The sequence below is a fragment of the Nomia melanderi genome, chromosome 14 (genome assembly GCF_051020985.1).
Source record: "Nomia melanderi isolate GNS246 chromosome 14, iyNomMela1, whole genome shotgun sequence".
NCBI classification, from domain to species: Eukaryota; Metazoa; Arthropoda; class Insecta; order Hymenoptera; family Halictidae; genus Nomia; species Nomia melanderi.
The window spans coordinates 11,090,030-11,109,790 of NC_135012.1; the positions used below are offsets into that span (position 1 = coordinate 11,090,030).

Below are 19,761 nucleotides of genomic sequence, written 5' to 3' on the forward strand. Positions count from 1 at the left end.
GTTATGTTTTACTAAAAACGGAGTAACTTATCTTACAACGTTGCTTCTGCGGCGACAACGGAGTGCAAAGGGTTGAAAGTCAAGCAAAGGAACAGATGAATCTTACAGTTGTCTACATAAGATTTAACGAAAATTGAATAATAGTAGAATACACAGTTCTCACGGTAAACTAATGTACAGTGAAACAGGGTTTTCATCTAGATATTGTATATCGACTGTACTCGAACAACTAAAACCTCAAAATTCCAGATGACACAGGCACGGGACTGAAACAGCAGAATTCAACTGTAATTCCGTTTCAAATTCAGTGTCACTAAACTTGATTCGGGGACATATTTAATGGGTCATTAAACGCTAATTGAAAATCCTAGCGAGCACGATCCGCTTGTGCGGAAGTTAAACAGATTTTCTGTTAATGACACTTCGCTGTTTCGAGTGCGCCGGGAGTCTTCCGAGTAAATTTCGAGCCGGAGCAGGGTCAACATCGATTAGATTCTTGAATTTCCATTTGCGGCCAGTTTAAGAATTCGCAAAGACACGCCGCATTTTCACGTATTCACTGTACTCCGGCTCGGTTTACTTTTAATTTGCCATGCACCGCTCGCGGAGGGACAGCCAATTTAAATAGACATTCAATTAGAATTACATGCCACTGCTTCCCGGATGGTTTGCGCGATCCTAATCCGATCGTTACGCTTATGTATGTGAAATCGCAAAGTTAGATTGCTTCTGGAAGCTGGTTTAATTCGATTCTCGATGCGACAATGTTTGCAACGTTTCGTTCGAAGTTTTTCGAACTCGTTCTGTTGGCTTTTTATTCGTTGTGTCTGTCATAAATTATTTATGAAGTGTGCATTTCTCAAGAGAATTCTTAATTAAGTGCATTTGTTGCGATATTTTCTGATCATTTTTTTCATAACCGTGTGTGTCAATTCAGAAGCTTAACCAGATAACTGTGTTCGACGAATATACACGTCATTTTAAAATGGTACTCGTTTTCTCAACGCTCAGTTATTTATTTTTCCAGATAAACATGTAATTCTTTTTCGTTAGAATATATTACAATTGCATTTGCCCCGCGTTTGACGAGTATACACTTTATTTGATTTTATGGAGCGCACAATGAGAGATTTATTAAACTAAATTCCACGGTTAACTTGGTTTTAATATTCAATTTCATGTGTTTCATTGAAGCATCCACGTTTTCTTCGGATAAACGAATTGAACATTCTTATTTCTGTCGAATAATAGAGATAAGTCATTCAAATAATCGATATTTTCAAGTAATAGTGTATATTTTTAGTTTCGCCCCCTAAGTTTCCACGTATCTCTTGCGAAATTTTGTAATATTTACTTCTGAACTTTTTCGTTTTGGAAATATGTGCTATTTTGACAATGACCGAAATATTCCCGGAAAGTTCATTTCTTAATGTCTCCATCGATTTTCGTCGAACAAATGAGATAAGTTGGATATAAGCGAAACCGGGATTAACAGAATATTCCAGTATTTATTAAGTACAGATAACAACACTGCTTTCGAGTTCAAAGGGTTTACGGCTTTACGTTAATTACACAAGCATTGTCGAGCTTCGCGAACCTTTTAGTCCACGCTCAAACGAAAATGTGGTAATAATGTTTCTCGAAAACGTTATTCCGGGAGGATTCCTAAAAATTCCGCGATTCACGAATGCTGCATTTTCGGGGATAGTATGTGCAACCGTGTACAGTGAAGAGAATTCACGGTAATGCAGCTTCCCGCTAGTCGTTTCGGTTGGTGAACAAAACGGTCGACGGTATTCGCAGTAAGATGTTTCGATGAATTTTTTTCACAGCTATGTGCTCAATATATGTTCAAAGTGTTTCATTTTATTTCACTTTATTCTACCTCATTATTTTCTTTCTACTTCATATTATGTGCATTTTTTTTAAATTGCAAAACTTGTAATTTTTGTAATATAATTTTTAAATGAATGCATTATGTGCAAACGTGTTAGACGATTTGAATATCATCTTATTAGTTCTATCACTTCTAATTAAAGTTGAATTTCATTTTACTGTAAAATACACACGATTAATTTTATTTACGATGCAAATATTATTATATAAGACTTCAAATGTTCCTTAAATTCACTTGTAATTTAAAACAGATAATTATTAAACAAATTATAACATATACAGCTAATTTCCACTTGAAAAATATAAAATATTTGGAAGTCTTGAATTTCAAATTATTTCGAACACGAAGGTCTTTTAATTCACACCTACGCAAGTCATTAAAAGTGACTGACTTATCTCCATCCATCGTTAGGGGATATTTTGAATAATTACAATTTACGATGCGAATTATGCGATGCAACGGAATTCCAGAACGCTTGAGGGTTTAATAAGAAGAACAATAAACGGAATGAAATAATACCGAGCCAAGACAGTGGCGAGGAAGACAGAGCGAAAGGGGGAAAGTGAAATACAGAACAGTTCTCCCAGTTCCATTTGATTTGGTAAATAATGAACTAGATGCAAAATCGTGTTCCCGTTTCCATCATTTTCCCTTGTTTTGCATCTTTTTGCGCCCGTCTATTAAAGTTACCCATTGAACGGTGCACTTCGTGCGAAACTTGATTAGGATAAAATTTAATTCGGAGAAAGAAGGAAAGAAACCCGGTGACGAAAATCAATTTGTTTTAAACGTTCAATTCACCGTAACTGACAGATAATTCTGATCACTTATATTTTAAACTGTACGCCATGGAAAAACATAATAAATAGGTTTTATTTAATGTAATATTATTCATTCGTGGGAAACAACGTCAAAGGAGTTTATTATTATGACACTCGGGTAATTATATTCTTATAAATAGAAACAGTGGAATAAATTATTTAAGAAATATTATTTAAGAATTATTTAAGAAATAGTTTCAGAACAGTTACTAACTAGAGAATAAAAAAATGTTTTTTCTGATAGATGATAGTACTATAAAATTTTAAGTGATTTATAGAATAGTAAATAAATTCGACGCTCATCAATGTTTATAAGAAGAAAGTGAATTTCGAAATAAATATATAAAGAAATATATAGTTTCATAGTTTTTTAAATTTCGGGGTTCGATAACTTCCCTTGTAAGTGCTGTATGCTAAGTTTCAAAATTTATATCTCGTTAAGTTTACGATTTATTTATCTTTTCCAATGATCAAATACAAAACAACCCCCTCATTTTCAAAATCTGTACAATTTTAACCCCAGAATCAATCAATCTTCACCAATACCCGATCTCAAAACCATTCTTCCCAAACATGCGATATTTAGCAGACCCAAAGACTGCAACAATCAATTATATACGAAAAAATGTACTTTGCATCGTCCGACAGCGCGATCCGCCAAATTTCTCCGACGACGCAAGAAATCACATCATAAATAATCTCCCGTCTAACCGATCGCAATAAATTGTCAACAGTTGGACCTGCAACTGCAAGACGAGAACGGAGGCGACATCAGCAGTTTCATCACGAACGGCGAGTGGGATCTGTTAGGTGAGTTTTTACAACCCCTATCGAGGATCGTTTCCTGACACGGCCGAGTAGTTTCCCCGGCGTCGAAAGCAATTCCTCGGCGATTAGCAATTCTAAAATCGGTCCGCGTGTTCCGCGGGGCGAAAGGGCTAAGGGCGGACGGGCACAAAGGACGGCCGGCGATCAATCGTTTCGTCGCGTCGCGCGACAGCAGCTGCATCTTACTACCCGGGCCTCCATCCGATCCAGATTTTCATCCCGGCTACACACGGCAGTAACGTTTTCCATATCTTCCGAGTGAAAATTAATTAGAACTTCGTGTCCCGACATGAAATCGCTCTAATTATTTCAATCACCGCCGGGCCGGTTTTACGCACGTAATAACGACGATCGTTTGCTTTCTAAATGCTAACTCAATTAACTAACTAACCCGGTTGTCGGATAAATTTTACAACCGGAAGGTGTTTTCAACAGTCAGCGTCGACGAGCGCACGCCCGCGCCCCGCCACTTATTAATTGTGGCCGAACGGAAACGTTCGGTCGCGGTGTTTCAGTTATTCGCCAAGTTAATTACGCGCGTTTAAACTCTTGAGGATCGTGTAATTAGTGAATTTTCGTTACACCCGACGTATCCTAGAATCTCTGACTGCGTTGCATTATGTGGGCCAGTGGATCGGGTTGAACGAAATATTATTTCTTCGAATACCAACGTTATATCACGTTTATTCGCATGAAATGAATATTTACTTGCAGGTTTTCCTCTGAAGAGTTTCGAATAATTTTTAATAAAATGTTTTCGATATATTCGATTAATAGTAAGATAAAAAAGCTGTCACTAAACTTTCATTTTCTCGATAACGCATAGAATGAATCGAATTCTGTTCGATATACGAGACGTAAGACAATAGAACAGTGAAGAATTTTGATTTTGTAGCTGCTACATTATTAAGAAAACTGTTTCCACCGCGTGCAAGTTTTGAAGACTTTTGCAAAGTGTGAAACGAGTGAAATCTTTTTCTTATTTCCAGTTTCACGCTGAACGGACTGTGGACGTTCAAATATGCAGAAACACCCGCAGCCCGGTCATTACATTATCCTCCCAGATAATGAAAATTTATGCGCGCCGGTGTATTGTTGAAAAGTAAATTACCTTTTCACCGGTACAAGGTTAATCCCGTACCGCAATTAGTAAAAAGTTTGTCATGCCCGTTCCCGGAGCGATTCGGATCGCCGCCGGTCCGAGGAACGGCCGTTTAATAATCCACCATTAGCGCAGTTCCGCGCGGAATTATTTACTCTCATACCGGGGAGATATCGCGCAATGTTTGCGCTGAATCGACGGCTTCCCCGATGCAAGCGAATTTACTTGGTTACTTTTCCCGGGAACTGCAAATTCCCCGGCTGTTCATTATTTCCCTCCTTCGGATTGTCAACACTGACCGACGTTTAGTTTACACTTCTAAATGGAATATAAGTTCGGCAAACGTTCCCGGCATTCGTTCCATATATAATTTACCGTATTAGCGATTCGAGGCGACCGGTCTCCGCGATAACAACGAAACGCTCGCGGAACGGTCAACACCGGCGGTCGCCCGTTATTTACTTCTTTCCATCGACGCCTAATTTGATTAACACTCGCGTCCTCTTCGGCTGCGAACTGTATCCAACGTGAGAATCAAATTAATGGAATATGATAATTCACGAGTTCGTTGTAATATTTGAGAAACGATTGCATTCAATTCTTGGAATTTTGTGAACCGAATGGAAAATTTTGAACGTGTTGAAAACTTCGTTAGCTTGATATCAATTATTTCTACAAATTGGTAATACAAATTCGTAAATAAATGCTTAATTGATGTAATGACTATAGATAATTCGATTAATACGCGTTGCAAGTTTATTTAATGACTCTGATATTGCAGAAGTAATACCGATATTTGAGAGAAATACTTTTATCAAATATTTGTTTGTTTCAAAATATTAATCGCACTGTAACTTATAAAATATAGCAGCAAATTTTGCGCAGTATCCTCTGGATCACTCTGCATATTCCTCTCCCTTACCTAATATTTTAAGGTCTGGAAACCCGTTTTTCTTGGTGAAACCACCCCTTTAGAAAATGCAAATTTTTCTTTCCCATAGATTATCTAAAGAACAGTAAGAGGTAGCTGAAAAAAGTTTAAACAAAAGATACATTATTCTTTCACGTCTATAAACCTGCGAAATAAGATTGTTCGAGAAGGGTTGACGGTGGGTGTTTGAAAAATTTGAACTGTTTATAACATTTTATTTTGTACAGCTAATATACAGGAAAATAAATAAATTCAGCGATTCATGCATAATTAATATAATCGAGCTACCATACCAAGCGTAGCGTTAATACATTGTTGACCGGTCACGAATTAACTCGTGTTTGCAGCTGCATTAGACAATTCAATTGTTGAAACACAGGGCAACATAGAATACTGCGAACGCAAAATGTTCAAAGTTATGTAAAAAATATCTCCAAAGTTTCGTTTCATTTCGTTACGTATGAACAAAGTGTACCGAAGTTTCTATGTAAAATTGCCGATCAACAATGTGTCAAGAAACCGACATGTCCCTATGATTCTGACCCAAGATACTAACTTTTTCCTATTATTGACCCGTCACGGCTTAATAGAGTCGACACATGCAGACTTAAGCTCTTTACAGCAAAAAACGGCTCTTATTGTTTAGTATTTTAACGGCACATCGCGGCAATACTCATTGGCCTTTTGAAATCAAATTCCAAAACTTTCCTTTCACCCGCGTATGGCAGCCAGCGACGGGTTGTGAATGCATATTTCTGAAGGGCGACCAATGGTATCCTAAGGACACTCGGTACCTGGGCTTTGCCTGGAAGAAATTTGCATCCAAGCTGAAAACATAGTCTCCGCGTGTCTTAGGTAGCAGCCCACCCTCGTTAGACTAGGTGCGCCAAGGGCGCAGCGACGGTGGAGACGATTCGTTTCGAAAGCCCCTGACTGGGACTTGTCAATTTCGGCGATAACCGATCAGGGTGTTTTCTTAAATTTCGGAGCTGACGATCCGACTCGCAGATCGCCAGCGACACAGACAACTCAAGATCGAACGAAACAAATCATACAAGCGCTTAGTGTTCAGACATAATTACACCCGAAAAATACAGTCCACTAACGAAGTATCAAGCGGTCTCGTTTAATCAGCTCCAAGGACGCTGCTGTGAAGGACTCAGCCGCTATACCCATTAATCTCAAAAGCTCTATTGCATCGGACCGTCGAATGAAACGAATGGAAAACGGGAAGTAATTGTTTAGCGTTAGATCGCCGTAGTCTACTTTGTAAATATCAATCTCGCGTCTGCGCCGGCTGCGTACGGACAGTTTCACGGAAATTGTAAAATGGAAATATTTCTCTCCGCGGGCGCGTAGCTTTTATTTCCGGGATCCGTGCGTGCACGAGGTGTCGGTGTGTGTGCACGCGCGCGCGACGCGGCTGTATGCGCGCGCGGGCTTATGAAGCCCTCGGTAGAAATGTATCTTAAGTGACTTCAGCTGCAGGAAAACGTAGCTGTAACTGAAGAAACACTTGAAAATAAAGCCGCAGACTCTCTTCCGGTATGTTGCTCGAGATAATTCAAGTGCACCCCGCGCGCCGGTATAAAATAGTTGAGTCATCGCTATCGGGGCCCGTCTTTTATTTCCGCGAGCGGTTCCCCAGCCCGAGCGAAACTGTCGGCTCCGAATATCCCGCACTCTGTCATCGTCTCTTTTAATTATTCCATTTGGGGTCCCCCGTCGCGACACAGGTTTTTGTTGAGACGGCAGGCAACGTGCAAAGTAGGCTTCGGAGGAAGTGCATTATCGATTTCGTGAACTTTGTATTTTTTAATGCCGAAACTAGACATTCATTCATTCATTTTGAGATTTAAGTTTCATTGAAGTTAAATAAGTATGAAAATGAAGATCGCATTCCCTTTTATACGATTTAATTCTCTGATGTGATGTATATCACAATGGAGGCAAAGTGACTGAGAAATTGTAAGTTGCCGAGGAATTGTTAATACAAATAGTCTGCGATCTATAAAATGTTTAAGATACAGGTTAATTTATGTTATGTCGCCATACGATCAAAATTAGATTGTGGATGTTTATGAACTTATAATAATTACACATGTGGGAGAATAAAATATGAGGTACAATTAAATCAGACGTAATTATATCAATGTTAGCGTTTTGAAGTCGCTAATAAAGAAAACCATTACCTGCGTTCCAATTATTCAATATCGAATCAGAAACATTTTATTTCATATGAATACCCACGATCTAATGAGAACATGTTGATTAATAAATTGAAATAATTCCACGTGTTTGTTACAGGGGTTCCTGGTAAAAGGAACGAAATTTACTATAATTGTTGCCCAGAGCCGTATATAGACATTACGTTCGTTGTTATAATCAGGAGGCGAACACTTTACTATTTCTTCAACCTGATCGTGCCGTGCGTTTTAATCGCCAGCATGGCCGTTCTAGGATTTACCTTGCCACCGGATTCTGGCGAGAAACTTTCATTAGGTGAGTTTAGTAAACATCTTACACTTCGAAACTGTATTTACATATTGACACATACTACAACTCAGAAGTCTATTTCGTCCGGAGGAGGATTTAACTTTTTAATGAAAAATAGAATAATGGTACTGCAATTTACTGTTCCATGTTGCAACTATTTATTTATATTTATTTGAAATTATTTCTTTAAACTGATTCATGCTCTTTTTGAAGATAAGTCAAACTGCATTGGCAGAGTAAAAAAATATTTTCAAATGATAAACTTCATTCACAATGATAGTAATATGTTTGCAGAAAAATGAAGTAACATGAGTCTTTGTTTAATTTTTTCATAAATCAGGTTGAAAGTAATTTTAAATGTTTGAATGATATTTTATAGGTAATTGGTATGAATACAGTTCTAGGTATTCAAATTTAAAGTATATCACATGTAACAGAAGATATTAAATAAACACGTTAACTACAAAATATATAAAATCGTTTTTATAGTTTTTAAACGGCAACATTTCATTTAGAAACAGACTTTGTAAAACTAAAATAAATTTTAATAAATAGCATTTTAATCCATCAGAAAAATTCCTTATCAGAGTTTATTGATTCTAAAGATCAGAATTTCTTTGAGACAGGCATTTACGCGTTAAAATCTCGTTGGGAAAAGTGTATTGAAGCAAATGGCGGACATTGTAATTAAATAAACAGCTTTTGAGAAAGAATATGCAGTTTTATACATTCACTGAAAAATCCGACATTTCATACGCACCAACCTAATACTGTCCCTGCACTAGAATGCTAATAAATTCTGTCTCGCAGTAGTTTCAAATCAGCGGGATGCATAATTCCAATTCCTTGCAGGCTTCGGAGCACGCCATAACAGCTCACGTGATTAGATTCAGTCGAGTTCTCGCGACGTATCGAATGCATGGGAGATTACAGATGCGTTGATCTCGATCAGAGACATTCATGTATCGCCGAACAACTGGAATTTATCGATTAGTTTTCTGAGAATTTCTTGCTGTTGCTGACGCGTTATTACATTTCTGGATTCACAATAGGCATAGGTACCTACACGTGTTATCAACTGTAGTCATTTGAGTGATCTAGAACTGCGATTAAACGCGAGATATCACTATTCGAAAGTCAGAAAAGGTTTCAATTTTTAGAATAAAAGGTCACTGGCTCTTAACCTCTTGTACATCAAATTCTTGCAAATATAAATTCAATTCTAATTTAAACGTTAAAACGTTTACTGTGAATATTTTCCAAGATTAACTTAAGTGGTTTATAAAATATAATTTAAAAAATATATATTTTAAGAAAACACAATTAAAGTTCGTAGGATTATATGATATTCGATTTGTTAAATTTATTTATAATTTTGATTAATTATATATTTAAAGCATAAAATTACAAAAGAATGTGAACGTTCACCGTTTGAAAGTAGTTGGAAGAGGAAGATACCTTAAGTGCTTTTTTAGTGAAGCTCGCCTGTACTTTGACCTTTTATTGCTACTTAGACATGTTCGTACTAAACTGTGAATTTTATAAACTTATAGTCCACTCAACGAGACGAGACAGTGCAGAAACATCAACCTGCTTTATGCTTTATCCATCCGCAGCACGTGCATTTATTTCCTTACCATTTTAATAATCGTCAAACGTATTCGTTCGTAACCATCGATCGAGGTCGTCGAATAAACTATTGAATTATTAAAAATAATAAAAACTTAAATGTTTCTAATCGAAGTAGAAGTAGCATGCGTTTAATCAGGTTTCCGTTCGAAAACAATAGCCGAGCAATAATAACTTTCTTAAATTAATCTATAAAACCAGAAATCCTATTAATACTCTAAGTCTAGTATCGAAGTTTACCAATCAAACGCCATAACTCGGTCAATGCTTTTTCCGCTGAGTTTGTCTTTAGAAACATTAATGGCATCGGACGTGTGTATAAAATATCCAATAAAGATTGAAGAGTAATGAAAATTTTATATTAGTTTTACTATTCGAATGAAAGTCGCCGAATATGAATTCTAATGTGAATACAAAAATAAGGAAAATAAAATTAAAAGTTTCCAATAAAATAGATCTTTCATTTTGTACTTTGAAAGATATTTTAAGAAACAAATTTTGATACTTATTCTATGCGTAAAAAAAAAGAAAAAGAATATTTATTTAAATATCTAAGAAAAATGAACACTTAAATTTGCCAAAGTCAGTTTAACATTTTCGTCGCCAGTCTGACACGATATTATGGACGAAGTGGTTAACAATAAAATTTAGTGACCAACATTTGGATACATTACTTATCACTCGATACTACTCATTACATAATGACTTATTGTATACTAATATACTAGTTGTACGAATAATAATACAAGACTTACGAAAGAGACATATCTTAATTACAATGAATTTAGGTTGTCGCAAATGTGTCACACAGGTAGCGAACGTAACTGTAACTTCTCCTAATCACCTGTAAATCTAGAAAAATGTTTCCAATTTATTCACCCCGACTAATTGAATCCACTGTGCGATATAATTGTTTGCGTCGTTAATCCTGTTTTGCAGGGGTAACCATTCTCTTGTCCCTCACTGTGTTCCTGAATATGGTGGCCGAGACAATGCCAGCGACATCGGACGCCGTGCCTCTGTTGGGTAAGTCCGTAAATTTCCGGTCCCTTTTTATTACTTCGTTTTATTAGCCATGATAGCTACGGAGTGGACTCGCGCGAAAATAAAGTCGGACTCTTCGGGAATGTTAGCCGGAAGAACAATGTTAGGTTACGGAAAATGAAAAGATAGAGGTCAGCCTGATCCCCCCTCGGTCATCCATAATTCACCCGAGACGTCAAACAGCGGACCACGCCAGAGACGACGGATAAAATTATCGAGAGATTGTCAAAGTCGTCCGTCGTTCGGTTGTTTCGTCGTTAGAGAGAGGATTAATAATGCACTGGGTCGCAATAAGAGCGACCTCCGCGAAAAAAGGCATTCCAATTTTCCGGGGGACGAAAAGTGTCTGTCCTCTTCATAATTCAGCGAATCTGTTTCATTCCGCGACTTATTCAGATGGACACGGCTGTTAAAGATGCATGGAGGACTTCGGTAAGAGTCATCCATTTTGTATCGGTTCAGCTGGAATAACCTGTTATACACATCGCCGGACGATGTAGGAAAAGTGAAACTGGTCGATTATCTGGGAATTTAAGAAATTTATGCTATATAATCAATGTTTATTGAATTCTGTCGAGTCTTTGTGAAGGTTTAAATTGGTACAAAGCAAACGGGAAAATTGAAACTAACACTGAAACTACGAAACGGGTCAAACACATTCCTGAATTCTTTTTGCAATTATGAGAAAGATAACAGATATTACGCAAAACTGAGTCGTAAACCAATAACAGTCTCGATAGATGCACTCTTGAAGTTTCTATAGAGGAATTTCAACAAGTCAATTCAACTACTAGTTTTAATATTAAGCCGTTTTCTATTAAAATGTTCGTGGTGCCTATGCGTACCATTCGGGGCTAAATGATTGTCTTCTAAATATATAGCTTTTGTATCCAAAACGTTATTGTTATTAGTATCTGTTCAATAACGAGTTACAGCACGATGAGTAAAATGAAATTTCATTGAATTGCCCGTATAATTAGTTTCGCATTTAAAATTGATGTTTTCATAGTAATCTCGTTTCCGGTTATAGCAACAATAACAGAGCTTCGCTGTACGAAACTCTTGGCGAGACGTGCTCGGTTCCGCAATTGCACCGAAGATTTGGACCGAAAGCCGCGGTGGGATTAAATAATGCAGGGGAACCCTCGATTATCCGTCCATTATCCGAACGTTACGCGATATTGTCCGGAAAATGTACGTTCCCGTACACAGTTTTGCGTTCATCTTCCCGACCGAATACGTTACAGCGGGATGTCGATAGCCGAGCATTTCGCCGGATCAGATTACTGCTTGATGAATATGTAAAATTTCATTTAATTTCATGTGAAACGATTTTAAAGGCGGAATTGATCGTCGAACCGGAAGAACATATTATACTTTAATCCTTCCACCGTGCGCCGGCCTTTTGAAATTCCTCCCATGATCTTATCCGGGTTACCTATTTAAATTCAAATCGTGAGATTAGATTTTCCGTGTTGCCGTCGTGAACGTGAGTTTCTGGAATATCGAGTAAATATTAATATTAATAATGTAGCAGTTTTGTTGGATAGGAACGAGCCTGTTTCGTAAAATAGAATCGACGTTCATTGTCCTTGTTTGAGTTTTTCAAATTTTTCTTCTATTTCTATTTCCACTAAGAGAAATATCTCGCTTAATTTACCTTCGTTTTGTAACTAATCATTTTACTAGTTACTGTAGGAATAGGTATATACAAAGTGCCGTTACATTTATTGTTAAACACAGACTCTAAAGGAACGCAATCTCGATTGTTCGAATGAATAAAATTAAAACAATACGTTTATACTCGGTTACTCGATTACGACTCGTACACGCAGCAAGAATAAATACGAGAAAAGCCGATCTTAGGGCTACGACAGTGACAAAGCTCTCGAGGTTCTCCCATATTTCATTACGTCGCGTACAACTCGATATTCATTTTCGCGGGGCGAAAATTTTGATATTTATTATCATCGAGCGAAGACGAAATACACCTACGGACCCGGCCAACGCGCGTGATTTATCATCGCGACGCGCTGACAACCGGAGAAGAAGGAAATCCTTCGGTTCGGCTATTGCCCGGAGCTCTTTGCGCGGAATCCTGTGGGAGGCTTATGCATAGATCTTAGCTCTGGACGCAACTAGACTGCCGTGAATAAGTATTAGGGCGTCCCGTATTTCTCACATTTTTGTATTCGAGTTTATTTTGAGGTGGTCGTGTTAATAGTAAATTCTTGTTATTCTTTTGTTAAAATGAATAATTCTGTAGATGGAAGTGTTCAAGAATTTAATGTGGATTTGTTTGGATAATGTTTCATGTGGATTTGTTAAATTTATTACATGTGCATTTCTTTTCAATGTGAATTGTGGACTCGAATTACACGACTTCAATTTACACGACTTAATAGACTCAACACATGCAGAGACTTTGAATATATTACTTAATAATACTTATCACATAATGACTTATTTTATGACAATATACCAGTTGTATGAATAATAATACAAGATCAACGGAATAGATACATCTGAATTATAATGAATTTGGAACGTTGATTTATCTGAAACAGTTAAAAACATTCCGAATACTATTGGGATCATTCAAATTCGTCTGTTCATCTTCGTATTAGATTTAATGTTACAGTTTTTCCCTTAGAGAAACAGGGGAAATTTATTGGAATGCGTTTAACGTTCAGAGGTATCTTTCGTCATGCATTGCCAACTAGTTGGTGACTTGATAGTGACTAAAGATTGAATTCCGATCTAGAAAGTCATTCTGCTTTTATCCACCTGGTCTTTAGAAACATTGCCTAATGCGTAAACACTTGCATTCGAGTTAATAGACTTCATTTGTCGCAACCACTAATGAGTGACGCATGAATCGCTCACGTTTCCATTGCCATTAGCAACTCGTTAGTCGCAGAAACAGAAGCGCAATGGTACATGCTAAAATATTCGAACTACACGATAGTCACCAAACAAGTGGTAATCAAAGTTACCTATTAACAGTGGTAATCAATGTGTATCTTAACCAAACGTGCCGGAACAAATATTGAATTTACGTTAAAAATAAACAAGTAACATTCAGATTCGTCGATTTCGAAAATTTTCATCCCGAATCGACGCGTTATTATAAAGCAAGAGGTTAATAGGCTTCCGATAGATAAAGTGTTAAGTGTACATCTGACCCGTATACGGTGTCGGGCAGGCTCATTGTGCACAGGACCTCTTGATCCCTGTCTGACTATCTCCCATCGCAGTCGGACCGGTTCTGCCGACGGTCGCTTGTCAGTAGTAGCAGATTGTGCGGGTCGGAGCATTGGCTTCGAGCTGCAAACATTCATTGACGTCTTGAATGCGAGTGCGGCCCCGGCCGAGCGGGGGCGACCGTTTTGAAATCGGCCCGATCGATAAACCGAGCGATCGCATTCAAAACGTGTTTCATTGAACGCGCGGACCGCTCTCCTTCGTGTTCGAATGTGATTTCCAAACAACTTTATTAATCCGTTATTAATCCGTGAAACGGCCCGCGCCCCGCGCTCCCGCAGGTCGAACCGCACTCTTCAGACGGCATTTAGTTTCGTCCGAAGCGATAAAGGGCCGATTCCCAGTGAAAAGAACGTTTCGTTGGGGCCTTTCGCGTCGATGATCGAAAACCGACGCATGAATTCACACTTTCATGGAGTATTGGCGGTTCCGATGGATTCTTTTCGGCTTCGAGGAATAATTCGCGCGGAAGAAGTCGTGGATTAGTCTTTTATGTTGATAAATTGATGCGTTACAGGCTCGGATAGATTCTTTATGGGTTCGGGGGAAACGGAGGATCGTTGAGTCGTTGATGCGACTGATTATAGTGGCAGAAGAATTGACAGTAGAGCTACCGAGGATTTAATATGATTAATATGTGATCCCGATAAAAATTGTTAGAATAGATTACTTTCGGTTTCTTCAAATATTCATAGTGTTCGAGTGAAATTATTTATTTTCAAGATTCGAATATTCAATGCTTTTGAGATATCAATAATTGCGAAACAAGAAAACCAGTCATTTTGATTTACAAGCGTGAAGAAGAAGATATTACAATGTTATATATTAACAATTAATTTTATGAAACTATGTGCAATGGTTCGACAATCAGCAAAATAACCTCTTAATTTACGAGTTTCTATATATTTTATTCATAAAATTACGTTTCGGAGACGTCCGTTAATTAAATTCCATTTTATATGATAATCTTAATAGGAAAAGTTACTTAAGTTTCCCAACATTTTCGCAGGTACATACTTCAATTGCATCATGTTTATGGTGGCGAGCAGTGTGGTCAGCACCATCCTTATTTTGAATTATCATCACCGAAACGCTGACACTCATAAAATGTCTGAATGGGTAAGTCCTCTTTTATTTCTTAATATATCTATACTGAAAAATAAAATCTACATAAATCTACATAATAATTTATAGACACTCCATTTCATTTATAATTCCTTTTAGCCACGATGTAAGTTCAACTGACTAAAGAGAAGTAATGTAACATCGATTTTATTAGCTTCGAATAGCCTCATTAATTTCTTTATATTTACAATACACTTTATTATTTAAATTATCATAATTCAGATTCACGATTATCAGTGAATTTAGTAATTCCGACAATCAACGATAATGCGAATAATCATATTATTGTAGTTACGATTATTTTTTGTTCCCTTAGCTTCGTTTTCGCTTTTCTTAGTGTTTCATTGTTTTATTCTGACCGAAATCGGAGGCCTCACCTCGTCCCATCTGTCCGCACTCCTCCGGAGCTACTCCGTGGATGAACTCATCGTATATGTGGCTTCAATTAGCGTGAGACCATGTGCCTGAAAGTACTCTTCAGGTTTACTTTGGTCGTTAACTCGATTCACCCTGTTGAGTGACACTTGGTTATTTCCTAGCGGGGATTTTACGAGCCATCGTATCCTTTGCGTTACGGGAATCGCATAAACGGCGCTGATCATTAATATTCTATGACAAATCGCGTTTAATGCTCAACGAAATCTGAAGACTTAGTGTTATCGTTTGTAATCCAATTTAACTGATAAATTCATTTTCAACCGACACCCTGTTTCAAAGTTCAATTAATCAGCTCTGTATTTTACCGGAAATAAGTGTTCCAGTCGTCGCGGAATTATGCGCAGAGACAACAGATGTCGATACCAAATCATTATTACCAGACTGTTGAGATTCTGGATAATTAATATTTTATTTTTTCATGGTCATTTGAGAAGATTTCGCGGTGATATGATTTAATATTTTATAATTGTTTAATTAGTAACTATTTAATCTAATTTATAATAAACACTTCAGTATATATTTTACTGCATTTATTGTATTTAAAAATCAATCTATTGGTAGTAACAGTTGCAGCAAGTTAGAGCCAGTTCTATGTGCAGTATCAGCTAATTTTAAACTGCCACAGAAATGTCGTTCGTTTAATTATACTGGAATTAATAGTTCTTTTTATTTTTCACGGAAACATTTTTAAAACTAATATGTCGTTCTGTATTTAAATATTCATTCAGATTTTAAGTTTTCAAAATTATTTCATTAATAACTTCATAAAACCATACACCTTTTAATATTCTCTGTTACTAGCGTGATTCATTGTTGGGATACACTCACATCTATTATATTACGGTCTTAACTGCATCTCGATTCTAACTTACAGGTGAAAGTGGTGTTTCTTTATTGGCTGCCTTGTCTACTTCGCATGTCAAGACCGGCTGATAAAGAAGAAAAGGAAGCGCAGAAGTCTCAGAAACCGTCTCCAGTCACCGGTAATTTAGTGACACGAAAAAGCATCGACACAAGTACTAACAACAATTACTGCTGATTATATAAATGTCTCTTCGGTGTTCTCTCACTCGAATCACTTTCAGCCAACACCACAGAATACTGAAACGTGCACAGTACACGATACACCGCAATACCTAACTTAAATATTACCTAACCTTTATTGAACCAAAAGATTAAACACTGTACAAAATATAAGTGTTTATAGTTATAGGAATACTACCATTCGAAAGATCATCTTTTCCCTTTGTTAATTCTCTTTCAGTTAACTTAATACCTGCAAATAAAGATCTAATATATCAACCCTGTCAGAAAAGCAACAAAAAATATTTTAGAATTAAAATTACAGTATTTCTATTCTTTAAACGATTAGAAATACAGTAATGCATTTTACGATCCACTAACAACAGAAGTTATCAAACCCTGAAATTATAATATATTAGGCTTGACTTACACTATCGATACAAAAAGTTTCACAATTTTGTAAATTTCTCGGTTCGATAATTTCCCTTGTAAGATTGAAGACGTGTCCAATTAATTTATATGGTTAAAAGGAAATGTTAGTACTTGAAATCAAAGTATAGTATAGAATGTTAATTACTTTTGATTGTTTTATTTTCTAAATATGAGTACAAATTTCTACATAATCTCAGCACTAAAATAATATAGTCTTGTTTCCTAAGACCTATGTTTAAAGTAAAATTCATTTTATCCGTTCCAATAGTAATCTTTTAATGTTGAATATTCAATGGAGGATGATTTATGAATGTACTACAATACTTTAAGAACATCTGTGTTTTTAAAATAATAATAAATGTTATATGAATCTAGGCCATTATAGTTTTTAAACTATGGAAAATGAAAGAAAGTTGCTTCAAGTTTCATTATATGTATATTAATTTAATGAATTTAATCGAATTAATTTACTCTAGTCTTCAAATCTGGTAATAAATATCCAAACGATAAAAGTACATTGCTTCATATAAAGTATTAGTATTCATTTGTAAATCATTCCTGGTATCTGGAAAAATGAGTGTAATAAATTCTTAACACTTTGAGTGACTAGAAGAGCTCCACAAATTTTTTGCAATTTTATTTTATTTGTTGCAATTAGATTGCAGTTTCTTATACTATTAGCTACTTTAATTTCCAAACACTCAAATTTCTATTCGTAATTTCCGTTCGAGCAGTCGGAGGGTGACATAGCACTCAAAGTGTTGATTCGCGGATTTAAAGATTATTCATTGGAATATTTGATCGGGACAGGTACTAGCAAAACATACGGCGACCTGGAGCTCCATCAAAGAAGCAGCAAGTCCCTGTTGGCGAACGTCCTGGACCTAGAGGACAATGCCTTGGCGTCCCACAACAACCTCCTGAACAATGTGTATAGTACCCCTGGTCCCCACCATCCCCACACGATGGGCCACGGGCACAGTCATATACACGCGACGCCACATCATCATCACAGCCACGCTGCGACGCCGCATCATCAACACTCAACGCCATTGGCACACTCCTCTTATCCGGCGCACCAGATCGGTCACACGCCGCATCATCATCAACATCCACCAGAGACGTCTGGCCCCCAAGTCGAAACGATACTTCAGAACGCGTGTTTTTGTGCCAGATACGAGCTCATACTGATCCTCAAAGAGATCAAGGTACATGCATTCGATTTACAGTATCCTGGTGTTTCTTTAAGGGAAATACCTTTAGACGGATGAAATCGAGCTCATCTTTATGAATTTTTTTGCAAAGGAGAGGATTGTTTTACATTTTTGAAACTTTGGTTGTCATTTGTTATATTCTTTCTCTATTACGACGCATTTTTTGTTTTCCAAAATATTTAAAAATGGAATTCTCAAATATTTCAAAAGTATTTTCCTCTTGTTTTTCTTTTCTTGTGATATCTATGATATCAGTATTTATTGAAAAGAGGAGTTAATTGATTTTGTATTCAGATTATGTTTAAAAGAACTAATTATAATAAAAAATACTACATACTTTTATTTCATTGATAATGCTGCAATAATAGCACTAAAAAGTTTAACTCGTTTTTATTGTTACTCATTTTTTAACGTTTTTTTTAACATCTTCTGACATTGAAAACGTTCAAGTGTCTGTAATATTTACATAAATAATATTAGGAGCGCGGGTTCGTGTGCTATCCATTATTCAATTTCATCTCCGAAACATAAAATATTTGCACGATTACACTTGTGTTTGTTTAGTTTGTTTAACCTGTTGTATCAGTGAACTGCGTCGTGTTTTCACAACTAATCTACTATCGCCTCAACGTACCGTCAGTAGTACGAACATTACACTCTGCGCCTGCGTACTTACGCTTACGACGTCACGTATACAACTAGAGAGCACGTATGAGCCGAGTTTGCTGACGAGCACGGAATCATTTCCAGTTATACGACTGTTTGTGCAGTATTATTAAGCTCCAGCCAGTTCTCCAGCAGGATCTGATACGCTAAAGTCAAACACTCGAAACCTATCGGCGCTCATAATTATGAACCGAACGCGAAACGGGAACTTTACATGTAGTCAAAGCCAAAGTCAATTTCGTATGTTCAAGATCGATTGCACATCCTGCGAAACTTCGACTATTTATAATTCGAGCCAGTTAAAATATGGAATGAAAACCATATATCTTTCTTGAATTACACTATTTTAAATAGACTGACGAAAAGAAAACGGTTTTATCTATTTAACATTGCTGAGGTTCCGATTTTATCTGCATTTTTGGAATATAATAAGAAAGTAGGATTGACCATTAATTTCGTTGACCTGTCCTTAAATTCAGAAATAACATAATGATAAAATAAGAGAGACAATCTGAGCAAATACAAAAGTATGAAAATAAATTTCATACTTTCAAAGGAACTAAGTACATCACGCTTAACACTACCAAACGGGTAAAATTACCCATTCCTGACTTCTTCTTCTTACAATTATTAAAAACGCAACAGATGTTTCTCTGGTAAATTATTAAAGAAATAAGCAATACGCAAGCTGCATTTTAAATCTGTTAAAGTCTCGATAGATGCATTCTCGGAGTTTCTACGGGGGAATTCCAAAAAGTCAATTGCTCGGTAGTTTTAAAATTCATCAAAATCAATAATTGACACTTCATCGCACCCCATCATTATTACAAACTAACGTTACACGATTAAAT

At 36.7% G+C, this 19,761-nt stretch overlaps 1 protein-coding gene across 3 annotated transcripts in view; it reads left to right on the forward strand.

Moving 5' to 3' along the window:
* The window catches only part of nAChRa7 (nicotinic acetylcholine receptor alpha7 subunit), a 295,344-nt gene that overhangs the window by 266,629 nt on the left and 8,954 nt on the right, over positions 1 to 19,761 (forward strand). For 2 of the 3 annotated variants that reach the window (XM_076373959.1, XM_076373960.1), the window contains 6 exons: positions 3,453 to 3,528; positions 7,887 to 8,081; positions 10,644 to 10,730; positions 15,022 to 15,131; positions 16,450 to 16,591; positions 17,841 to 18,238. In XM_076373959.1, coding sequence (XP_076230074.1) covers positions 3,453 to 3,528; positions 7,887 to 8,081; positions 10,644 to 10,730; positions 15,022 to 15,131; positions 16,450 to 16,591; positions 17,841 to 18,238 — 1,008 coding nt within the window. The remainder of the gene's footprint in view (positions 1 to 3,452; positions 3,529 to 7,886; positions 8,082 to 10,643; positions 10,731 to 15,021; positions 15,132 to 16,449; positions 16,592 to 17,840; positions 18,239 to 19,761) is intronic. The other variant, XM_031981243.2, reaches the window with a different exon arrangement.